This window comes from Dendrobium catenatum, unplaced genomic scaffold (genome assembly GCF_001605985.2).
Source record: "Dendrobium catenatum unplaced genomic scaffold, ASM160598v2 fragScaff_scaffold_1638, whole genome shotgun sequence".
Classification (NCBI taxonomy): Eukaryota; Viridiplantae; Streptophyta; class Magnoliopsida; order Asparagales; family Orchidaceae; genus Dendrobium; species Dendrobium catenatum.
This window is the reverse complement of record NW_021320100.1, coordinates 348187-361035: the sequence shown is the minus strand read 5'-3', so window position 1 is coordinate 361035 and position 12849 is coordinate 348187. Positions and strand designations below refer to the sequence as shown.

The window sequence follows — 12849 nt, the reverse complement described above, 5'->3', positions numbered from 1 at the left end:
AGTTGGAGATGGTGGTATGAGTATGCTTGTTGTGAGAAAGAGCTAGCGGCTGAGCAATATGAGATTGAGAGTTGTCTTGAGCTGATTCTTGGGCCATCAAGGTAGAGACAAGGAGAGAAGGCGGTAAAGAGATTATAGTAATCATGATGGAAGAATCAACCTGCATGAATGGAAAGGATGTTTCGATGAATTTAACATGACAAGAGATCATTATGCTATTGGTTTCCCTATTCATAAATTTGTAACCTTTGTGTGCATCAGAATAACCCATGAACACACAAGATATTGTGTTTGGTTGAAATTTTTTATGCGTATGTATAAGCATGAGGGGAAAACATTCGCATCCGAAGTTGCGAAGATGCGAGTATGATGGTTTTGTGTTGAAGAGAAGTTAAATGGGGGAGACATTATTAGTAGTGATGGAGGGCATTTGATTTATGAGAAATATAGCTGTGGACATTTCAGGCCAATATGAATGAGGAATAGATGCAGTTTGGAGAAGAGTTCGAGTTGTGTCCATGATATGATGATGCTTACATTTTGCTATCCCGTTTTGTTCAGGCATATATGGGCAGGAGATTTGATGATGAATGCCATAGATTGGAGATAATTTTTAAACTACTAATTGATGTATTCGCAATCGCCATCTATGCGTATAGCTTTAATCTTATGATTAGTTTGCCTTTTGATAAATGTGGCAAAGTTAGTGAAACTGTCAGTTACATCATATTTAAACATAATAAAAAATAACCAGGTAAACCGTGAAAAATCATCAACGAAAATAACCTAATACCGAAACCCTTGATGTGAGATAACCGGGGATGGTCCCCACACATAAGAGTGAATCAATTCGAGAGGATTATGTTTTTTATTTAATGACTCTTCAAATGATAATTTGTGACCCTTACAATTCATACATGAAACACAAACAGAATGAAGTTTCGGTATGTGTAGTGTAGGATAATTGCAGGCAATTAGCTGGAATACCCATTGATGTGGGTGTCCGAGGCAATTGTGCCATATAGTTGAAGCAGTTCGAATAGCCGAGAGAGTTGAAGTGCTCGTGACAGAGAAGTTGGCCGAGATCGAGTACAGTCCGTCTTTACATAAATCTTTGAACAGCGTTTTCTTGGTCTTCATATCCTTAAAGGTAAAACCCATTGGATCAAATGTAACATAAACGTAATTATCTTTAACTAAGTTAGAAATTTAAATGAGTTTATGTGAAATAGATGGAATATGTAACATTTGGGAGAGGGAAAGCTTATGGGACGGGGTGGGAAGGAGTCACGTGCCCGAGTGGGCAATGGGAATCGATCTTCCGTCCCCTATGGTGATGCTGTCAGAACCTTGATAGGTTGTGGCATATGCAAGATTCTCAGTTTCTTTGGTCATATGAGAATATTCCCCGGAGTCCAAGTACTAGTCGGTTGAAGGAGAGTCGGCAGTTGCGAGTAAGGCTTTGTTTGTCTTAGCTTGGTTTGTCGGCGAGGTGTACTTAACATTCAAACGATGCCAACAAACATCCGTTTTATGTCCTTTCTTGGTACAGATTTGGCAGAAAGAGGCGGATTGCTGCACGGATCTAATGTTCGAGTTAGAGTTTTGTGACTATCTCCCACGACCGTGATGTCCTCTACCTCGGTGCATGTATAAGACTGTTTTGAAGTCAGCTGGGTTTGGTATTCTTGCTACTTTGGCTTGGAGATGGATTTCTTCACTGATAAGCAGTCTGTAGAGATTGTCAAGGCTAATCAGTATAAGCATCATCCGAATCAAGGTCTTGAAGGATTGATAAGATGGTGAGAGTCCTTTCAAAATGTATAGGATATTATCCTTCCACCATCGAGCCTGCAAACGCAATTTGATCGACGAGCTTCTTGATTTTTGTCAGGTATTGCATCATTGATAGATTTTTCATCGAGGTGTTATGCAACTCATTCTTAAGCTGTATCACCTTGGAACAATTTGTAGATTGGAAGCGAGTTTCAAGAACATTCCAGATTTTTGATGTGTACTCAAGATGCAAAATATATGGTAGCACTGATGATGAAATGGTGGAGCAAATCACCGCCACGAGGTTCCGATCGGTGACGAGCCTCTTTTGGTATGCTGGATTTGAAACAGTTGCAACATCCAATTAAAGAATCTGGGAGGAAGAGAGTGGTGTCGCATATTCAAGAAAGTGCTCGAAGCCATTTGCTCAAAGTAGCTTGACGATTTGAGTCTGCCATATGGGATAATTGTCTGTGGAAAGTTGATTTGGAACAAGAGTTTTGAAATTCAATACCATAAATTTTAGAAATAATAGAGGACAAGAAACTAAACTCTATTTTTCATTTCCCTAACAGAAGTGTACATATTCCTATATATAGACCACTAGTAGATGTATAGTACTTATGTAAATAGTTTAATGGATGACATGGTACATTGGACAACATGGTATTAATCGTATTTGCCATGTTTTTATGATAATTTTAACTTCTTATAGCTCAACGCATTCAGCAAATCACTCAGGTGATCTATTCTAATGCCAGTAGAAAATGTGAAATACAAATGCATTCAACGTCTCTTCCAGCATCACTAGTTCACACTTATAAGAACAAGTGATACATATTCTTACCTATAGATAAGTTAGCTCACTGCTCCATGCGATCTACTCCATCATTCCTGTGCTACAGCAACATGAGCAATCTCAGTTGTTGGGTCTATGCACATATAATCTACTCGACACATCTATAAATAATTGATTTAGAGAGATATGAGAGTTTAGCTATATATAGATAGCATTACATTTACCTGTTTAATAGAGAAATCAATGAAGTTCTTTAATTAAATTTTGCTTACAATCTTCTCATTTTTCTTTCTTTGTTTCATCGTAATCTTCAGGTACACTATTCTTCATGGTATCAAAGCACTTGGGTTTTTTTTTCTCTCATGGTCGTCAACTACCCTACGTACCCTTAGATCTACGGCTAGGGTCGAATATCTCATCATTTAGGAGGGAAAATAGCCTCATGAGCCCGTGGTTTGCAATTCAAAATGATGGGGAGGAGTTAATGGCATTAATTAGGTCTTAATGGGCTCTAAATAGGCTAATTTAGCCTATTTAGGACATGGTTTGACCAAGACAACCATTGACTTGGTCAAATCAGTCAAGAGAGTCAAAGGAGCCCATGGGTTCCAACCTCGAAGGCATGAAATTGATTTAAAATTAATTTTAGGCTCTTTAGGTCAATTTGGGTCAACCCGGGTCGACTTGGTCAACCAGGTTGACCCACAGCCTGGGCCCGGGCTCGACCGACTCCAACCAACCCACTGAACCCACTGGAGGGAGTCTCGAGGTTTAAATTGGTTAATTTGACCAAGTCAAACTCTTTGACCAGGAGTCTGGGCAAAATCAAGGTCAACATTCCCTAACAGAAGTGTACAGAGTCCTATATATAGACCACTAGTAGATGTATAGTACTCATGTAAATAGTTTAATGGATGACATGGTACATTGGACAACATGGTATTAATCATATTTGCCATGTTTTTATGATAATTTTAACTTCTTATAGCTCAACGCATTCAGCAAATCACTCAGGTGATCTCTTATAATGCCAGTAGAAAATGCGAAATACAAATGCATTCAACGTCTCTTCCAGCATCACTAGTTCACACTGATAAGAACAAGTGATACATATTCTTACCTATAGATAAGTTAGCTCACTGCTCCATGCGATCTACTCCATCATTCCTGTGCTACAGCAACATGAGCAATCTCAATTGTTGGATCTATGCACATATAATCTACTCAACACATCTATAACTAATTGATTTAGAGGGATATGAGAGTTTAGCTATATATAGATAGCATTACATTTACCTATTTAATAGAAAAATCAATGAAGTTCTTTAATTAAATTTTGCTTACAATCTTCTCATTTTTCTTTCTTTGTTTCATCGTAATCTTCAGGTACACTATTCTTCATGGTATCAAAGCACTTGGGTTTTTTTTTCTCTCATGGTCGTCAACTACCCTACGACCTCTTCTTCGCTCAATACCTTCATCACTACAATTGATGTATTTATCCCTCATCAACTCAAGTTCTTCATGATCAGTATGAAGTACCTAGTTAACGTCCTTCAAGCATTTTCAAACTCTGATTGGCTGCTAATTTTGTGGATAGCAGTCAATAACTGGATATTGTGTCTTTCTTGGTGACACCTTAATCTCCCAGTGATTAGAAGAAAATCGTTGTTGCCAGATAATCCACGAAGGATGAGTACACGGCTTTGTCTACCGCAGCTTGTGACATTATCTGGTTTCATTCGATTTTACAAGATTTCATCATTAATTCTGCTCCAACCAAACTATTTTGTGATAATGTGTCCGCTCTTGCATCGGCCAACAATTCAGTGTTTGATGCTCGCACAAAGCATATTGAATTTAATTGTCACTTTATTAGAGATTTCATCAAATGAAATCATATTTATATTCAAGATTAGCCTGCAAATATTTCACCAAATCCGACAGCTCCCTTTTCTTCAACTAGCAACGTAGCACGTTAACAATTCAACTAACGGGGGGCTGATAAAAAAAAGTGATATATATTCTTATCTATAGATAAGTTGACCTACTACTCCATGTGATCTACTTCATCACACTGTGCAACATCAATGTCTGCAATCTTAGCTGTTGGATCTCTACACACATAATCACTCCACACATCTATAGCTAACTGCTTACATGAATATGAGATTTTAGTTGTATATATATAGCATTACATTTACTGTTCAATAGAGGAATTAATGAAGTTCATTAGTTGGAACCTAGTTCAAACTTCTAATTTGGATTTGAACTTGATTTGAAATACGTTCAAATCGTATATGACAGATTTGAATCTAATCTGAACTTTTGTTTCAAACTTGGGGTTTCACCATAAACTTCGAAACCAAGGTTTAAAACTTAGTTCAAATTAGATTCTAACAAAGTTTAAGCCCATATTTTAGTTTCAAACATTGTTCTAAATTATATTTCAAGCCTAACTTTTGAACATTATCTTGGGAACGTTGTTCTAAATTATATTTCAAGTATAGCTTTTGATCATTAGATTGCGATGAATTTACATAAATTTGTATTGAAAATTAATTTTATTGTACATTTATCCTTTTTTTGGGTAATTATTTACCCTATGCGCTAGCACATAATTGAGGAGAAAGACTTACAAAATCTATTATACATAGTCCTCATCTCTCTCTCCCATTTAGCATTGTGAATTAAAAAAGAAAGTAACAGTAGAATATGGTGATTAATCACATCTTAAAAAATTTAAACAAAATAAATATTAAATTAATAAGGTGATTAATCAATTAAATTTATCTTAGATTCCTTTTATGTTAAAATTAGTAATTTCAAATTAATTTTAACTAAAATTTTGATCATATTATTTTAATTTTATATTTTTTTTCTAAAAAAATATTTAAGGCACCATCACCATCAAATAATATTAGTTCCATTTAGACTAATTTTCATAATATTTTTTAAAACAATTTTTAAACTAAAAATTTTTTAAACTAAAAATTTTTAGATTAAAAATTTATTTCAGAAATCAATAAAAATTTTGTCCCACACCAAACCATTATTTCTCTTCCATACGCTAAGAGATTTATTCATTTTCCGAAAGGATTTTTAAGAGAGATATTTTAACCGAAATTCCACCCACCTTCACTAGATCTTCTAATTAATTGCGATTAATTGTCTGTTTAGTGCACGTCCCGCTGCATGATTTTCCCGTGCCATGCACCCCAAGCCGTCCGATCCGACGTCGGAATGATCAAACGGCTATCCTAGGATAACCAAATTCAACGTCAAATTTACTAGTCAAATCAAACTAACAGACGTCAGTTTTGTGTTCTGTGGACCGACTGAATTGATAGTTGAGGTGAAAGGGAGTCAAGCCGAGTCGTGAGCCGGTTTGGACTTGGCTCGATAAATGATTCTTGAGCCGAACTTGAAGAGGTAATAAATCAAATTTATAACAACCCCGACTCAACTCTTTTTTTTGGGACATTTAGGCCATTTAAGGCAAACTCACACACACAACGCATACACATGGACTCGAACCTTGGACCTCTTAGTTGGAAGCCTAAGCTCTCAACCAATAGGCCAAGGAGAGTTGTAGTACCCCGACTCAACTCGTTAGCTTGTGAGGGGACTTATTTAAAAAATATTAATATAAAACATACTTAAAATATATTAAGATTTATATTTTAAGTAAAAATTGTTAAAAATATTTAAAAATTATATTCATTTTCTTATATTAATTTATTCTTTTTTATTTTTTTATAATCTCTCATTCCTTTCACCATTTTATTATAATAATTACTAAAATCATAATAATTTTCTCTTTCATAATAAACAAACTAACTCGAACTCATTGAATAAAGCCTCATTGAATAAAGCTCAAGTTCAAGCTCAAAGCTCAAACTCAATTAATTAATCAAGCTCAAGCCCCGGGTAATTCTAGCTCGATTCGTTTACACCCCTAATTTTTAGGGTCAATTTAGAGTAGCTTTTTTTATCTTTATTTTATCATAATTATTATTCAAATTGAATGGTTGCAGTGGAGAAATGAATGTATTGGGTTTGACGTGTGATAGAAAAGTATCATTCAAATTTAAGAGAAAATTCTATAAGTTGAGACGAGATCTATAAGACTAATGTTTTAGGGCTTAGAATCAGCCATTAAACTAGAAGCATAAAACTAAGTTAAGTGCTACAATGATGAGAATACTTAGATGGATGCGTGGCTTTTCACTTAGAGACATAATGCTAAATGAGAATATACATGAAAGGTTGGAGTAGCTCCAGTGTCAGATAAGATTAGAGATAATTGACTTAGGTGATTTGGTTTCTGTTGCGTCCTAGAATATTCATGACGGTAGAGAAATATAAAGTTTAATGTCATAGCTTTATACAAAGATCCAATGCACAAAGAAATAAATAGTAGGGATGTAACATTCATAAGGGACACCAGAATTTTTACGTTGAAACCCTTGAAAAATGGGGAAAACAACGGGGCCTTGCAGAGTTTAAATGAATCCACTAGTGTTTACTGTTGATTACAAATGAGGTCATGGATTGATGTAGCAAATATACATCACATAATATTCAATACATGGTGGCATGGGAGTTAACAGAAAAAGTGTTGACATGTTCGTTTGGTCAGCGAACCATGTAGTTTGGAAGAACTGTAGTCGGGCGAAGATGGCCGGAAGGATCGTAGTCGGGCGAAGATGGCCGGAAGGATCGTAGTCGGGCGACAGAGGTTGGAAGGATCATAGTCGGGCAACGATGGTCGGAAGGATCATAGTTGGCGAGTGACGGAGGTTGGAAGGATCGTAGTCTGGCGACGACAATAAGGGAGACAGACTGTAATCAGGAGATGGTGGTTGGAGAGACCGTAGTCGGCCGTCAACGAATGTCAGAAAGATCATAGTCGGGTGAAAGTGGGGGAAGGATCATAGTTGATGAACGACGGAGGTCGGAAAGGCCATAGTCGGCAACATTGGTAGAAATGACCATAGTCAACATGTGATGGAGATCGAAAAGACCGTAGTTAGTGACAGTGATTGGAAAGACCGTAGTTCGTGACAGTGGTTAGAAAGATCAAATTTGGCGGGCTATAGATGTTGGAAAGACCGTTGTCTGGCGACGGATGTCAAAAGGACCATAGTCGGCTGGTAAAGTTGGTTAGAAAGATCGTAGTCGGACGACAGAGGTCGGAAAGACTGTAGTCGGGCATAAGTGGTCGGAAGAACCATAATTGGGCAACAGAGATCGAAAAGACGTAGTTAGGTGCTGAAGATCGGATAGAGCATAGTCGGAGGGCAATGGGAGTTGAAAAGACCAAAGTCGGCAAAAGTGGTCGGTAGAAAATTCGATGACAATCAGTGGTCAGGCGTAAGTCCTATGATACTTGGTGGCCAGGCATAAGTTCGACTAAATTCCAGAGATAGTCAGTGATTGGGCATAAATCCGACATCAGTTGGTGGCTTCCTATAGTTGGTGGTTGAGTGGAAGTCTGGTTACAGTCGGTGACCAAGTATAAATTTGGTGTCAGCTGGTGGCCAGATAAAATTCTGAAGATAGTCGGTGGTCGAACAATGATTAAGGAGAACTTTGGTGACAAGAGATATCTCAAATTTCTCTTCATCTCCACTTCATTGATGTTGTTGTTATTTTTTATAATTATTAACTTTTTATCATTTATAAAAATAAAATTTGTTAAAATCAGGTAGTTGAAAGAAAATTAATTTTTAATTTTTTAAAATATAAATTTATAATTTCATAATAAATTTTAATTCTCCCTCAATTTTATAATTACTTTTGTAAAAAGAAAAAAATCTTCTATAGTACCTGAGTGGTGAACTTACCGGTTACCGAATAGCTAAAATACAGGTGGAATTGGAGTAAATAGAGAGTAAACTGAGTGGAAAATTGACAAATTCGCCCGAGACTACATCAAGTCTTCTATATTCGCTATCTTGGATTTCCCTCTCAATTAACAAATATAAGCCTTTCGTTTCCTTAGTTGAAAAACCCATTAACTCTCCATCAAAACAGGACAAATCAGAGAAGAGCAGCAGGAAGGAGGGGACGCGCTCTGCTATTCTTTTCATCTCTTACAGTTTAATTCTTCTTCCTTATACCTTCCCTTGAACCTGCTATAAGCTTCTTGATAATTTTCTTTTTATATTCTCCTTGCTCTCTTTGCGCTCCTTTCCTCCATTAAAGTAGAGATATGAAGAAGGGGGAAGAACAGGCCAGGTCTCTCTTCGGAATTTCGCTTACAGAAAGGCCAAAGTATCAACAGTTTCTAATATGCTCCTCTGGCTTTTTCTTCGGCTACCTTGTGAATGGTATTTGCGAGGTACTTATAATCTTTCTTCTTTCTTTCCTTTCAATCCCTTCCAAGTTTCTATTTTTGAATTGAATGGAGTTTTAATTCTGCTTTGGGTATTGGTTTCCTCTGTTTCAGGAATACGTTTACAACCGTTTAAGCTTCAGGTATTGATCTCTTCTTCTTTCTTGACATGTTCTTCAAGCTTGTCCTGTTTCTGTTGGTCTGATCCAATTCTTGTTTTTCTCTGGTTGAAGCTATGGATGGTACTTCACCTTTGTGCAGGGTTTCGTCTACCTTGGGCTCATATATCTGCAGGGCTTTAGCACGAAGCAGATGGTGAATCCATGGAAGACTTACGTGAAGCTGTCTTCGGTGCTAATGGGTTCTCATGGGCTAACCAAGGGCTCTCTTGCCTTCTTGAACTATCCTGCTCAGCTCATGTTCAAATCTACCAAGGTAATATTAATGTATCCACTCGAAATAAAAAATTTTATAGATAATTGCTTAAATCTTTATGGCTGTTTAAGGACGCATCCAGACGAACTCCAAACGACTATAAGGTGTAGCTGGTTTGTTCTATTCGAACGATAAAAAAATTGTTAATCGGTGGAGGGTGAACAGTGTAACGCGAAGATTGTGTAGTTGGACTGTTCACCTATGCGATATTTATGTCTCAACCGGATTTGCTGAAGAAACGCGCGAAAAAAAAAAAAAGAAAAACGGTTATCTTCGCAGAAGCGCGCAAAATGGAGTTCGATAGGAGACAAATCACTGCATTTTAGATTGAAAAATTAGATTTTCGGTTATAGATGCCCTAAGCAAAAGACAGAGAAGAGAGCTTCACCGCTTAAGACTTTCTACATAAGAGTACAATGTTCAAGCAAGATCGCTCTAAACTAAATACATTGGGCCCAATAGCTCCCAAGTATTCACTATTTCTCAAAAAAATTAGCTGTTTTTATTTCAGGTTTTGCCTGTGATGGTAATGGGAGCTTTCATTCCCGGCATTCGAAGGAAATATCCGGCGCATGAGTACATCTCTGCATTTCTTCTTGTTCTTGGCTTGATTCTCTTCACTCTCGCAGATGCTCAGACCTCACCAAACTTTAGCTTTATCGGTGTTTTTATGGTGAGCGGCGCACTTGTAATGGATGCTTTCCTTGGCAACCTGCAAGAAGCCATCTTTACCATTAATCCTGAAACAACTCAGGTATTCTTCCATTTTCCAAATCTCATTGCGAGTTCAATTATTTCAAAGTTCTTCATGTGACTTGGTTAAATACGTGCATGTGAGGCTTTGAATAACGCTTTGCCTGATTCATCTCAAAAAGAAATACTGATCCATAAAGTGCGGACTTGCTTCAGATGGAAATGCTTTTCTGCTCTACTGTTATTGGGCTTCCTCTTCTGATACCGCCCATGCTTTTAACTGGAGAGTTGTTCAAGGCATGGAATTCATGCTCACAGGTAAATCCTCTTTCGTTTTACCTGCAATTATTTGCTTGCTTTCTGTTTCTGATTCTCAATTAACACCAAATTATGGCATATAAGGCCGAGGAAGACAGAGGAGTCCAAATGATAAGAATTGTTTGGACATGTGAGTATACACAGTTTGTATATAATTGTATACTGTGTACACACAATATGTACACTCACAATTCAGACTATTCTTCTCATCCGGACTCCGTACAAAATAATTTCTCGGAAATATGAGTATATACAGTGTGTATATATATGCACACAATATACATACAATGTATACACTCACAACTCAGATTGTTCTTCCCATTTGAATTCCACACAGACAGGGGCGGATCTAGCTTATTTTTTCAGGGTGGACAAAAAAATTTTTTTGATGGGAAATGGCAAAGAAGCTTATGATCGATAAAATAAGTGCAAAAATTTTTTTTGAGAAGGGGCAAAATACTCAAAATATCCAAAATATTCTAAAATATCTCCTCTAAATTTTTTTTTTTTTTTTTAGGGTGAGCATTTGCCCCCTCAATACTATAGGGATCTGCCCATGCGCACAGAATAATTTCTCGGAAAACAGAGAAGCATATGGTCACTATTGATGTAATCATCAAACGGCATTCACTTAAAAGCTTTTTGCATGTTGATGAGGGAAGAAAAGAGTGTGGTCATGAAGTAATGATTAAGCTATTTTCATTATGAGATCGTAGTTCAAAAAAACAAATAAAAAGTTCAAAGAATCAATTGAGTAAGTTGAAATTGATTGGACTCTTATAATTATTTGATACTTAATGAATCAGCAAGAGCAGTATTGAATAACAGCTAACATCACCCGCACGTACGACCTCACAGGAACAAACCTTTTATACTTTTATAAAGCTTGGGAGGCTTCGTCATTTTTTGGAGTCGCTGCTGCCAGCTTTTCTGGTCAATCCTTCCTAATAGAAAACTAGTTGAATGGTCGTCGTTCAACGGTCCGATCCGGTTAGGGTTAATAAAAATTTGTACTTCATTTATTTTATATTTTGTTTTATTTTTATTTCTCTTGAATTTAATTTTATGGTTATTTATATATTTTGAAAGGTCATTTGACTATTTGTAGACAGAAAATTTATTTCTCTTGAATATAATTTTTTTCTAACTAATGCTTAAAATAATAACTTCATTAAGAACTGTTTCTCATGGTGATTGTTTCTGTATGTAGCATCTTTATGTGTATGGTGTGCTGATCTTTGAAGCCATGGCTACCTTCGTCGGTCAAGTCTCTGTGCTATCCCTCATCGCTATTTTCGGCGCGGCCACAACCGCCATGGTAAGATTAATCTCCTTTCCATTATAATTCACAAAGTTTTCTATTTTATCAAATAAATCTCTAAGTAGTCCTCTGGCTAGAAAAATTATTGTGTTCAGACACGGTACCGACCGGTACTGTTGTTGGTACCGACCATGGTATCGAGTTCGGTACCGAGCGCCTAGTGATGTGGCGCATTTTTATTGGTCTCTGAACACGTTTGATGTCCGGACACTATAATCACTCCCCAAGCTATGTGCATAAGACTAATTTAGTTGTAAAATATCATATTTCTTCAATTTAATTTTTCTACCATATAATGTTGATCCTAAATGATCGCCCAGAGAAAATTGATAGAAATTGGGATAATTTGGCTGTTAAGAGATCATTTGGAATCAACTTTTAATAGTTAAACTGAATTGGGGGAGGCTATTTTAAGATTTAAACCACCATATTTCATCTTAGTTCTTGTTCCTATCTGTTTACAGGTAACCACAGCAAGAAAAGCAGTAACTCTTCTCCTATCATACTTGATATTTACAAAGCCTTTGACTGAGCAACATGGCACTGGGCTACTGCTCATCGCCATGGGAATCGTCTTGAAGCTTCTTTCAGAGTATAAGTTTCCCATTGCTTGTAAACCAAAGCAGCAGCGGGAAGAAGAAGATGGTATTCAAGACAAAGAAGAGAAAACACCTTTGGTTTGAATTTGTGCGGATGGAACAGAAGCGAAGACTTGTTCATTTGTTGTTTTTTTATGTTTTTTGAATTACAGGAAGATTTAATGGGAGATTTGGGGGAGGAAATAACGATGCAGATGTTTTATAATGGTTGGTGTAATTTAGTTATGGAATTAATGGAAAGAAAAATTCATTGAGCAGAGTTGCAGTAATCTTTCTTGTGAAAATTTGTGAGAATTTAAACTTAATAGCGCGTTAAATAGTTGAAAAAATATATTGAGTTCAGAATATTAAATGATTGACTTCGATTAGAAGAGTAAATGAGACGTTTTTAGAGTTTTATAAATGTTAAACTTCCTCTTTCAGCCTCTCCTTTTTCAAATTAGCCTTGCTTGTTGCAGATAAAGATCACAAGATTCCTTCAAATCTAGTCAGGCTAATTATGGAAATTATGAAGAAAATTATTGGGCGGATTGCTAACAAAGGTAATAAGACGTTGAATTCTACTTTG

General features: G+C 36.5%; 1 protein-coding gene across 1 annotated transcript; it reads left to right on the top strand.

The window, feature by feature from the left end:
* Nucleotides 1-8566: 8566 nt before the first annotated feature.
* Nucleotides 8567-12540, top strand: LOC110112070 (UDP-galactose/UDP-glucose transporter 4). Its single transcript, XM_028701102.1, has 7 exons — nucleotides 8567-8921; nucleotides 9030-9058; nucleotides 9149-9350; nucleotides 9862-10104; nucleotides 10260-10361; nucleotides 11572-11679; nucleotides 12147-12540. The coding sequence occupies exons 1-7, from the start codon at nucleotides 8793-8795 to the stop codon at nucleotides 12363-12365; spliced, it is 1032 nt and encodes a 343-aa protein (XP_028556935.1). The 5' UTR covers nucleotides 8567-8792; the 3' UTR covers nucleotides 12366-12540.
* Nucleotides 12541-12849: the final 309 nt, after the last annotated feature.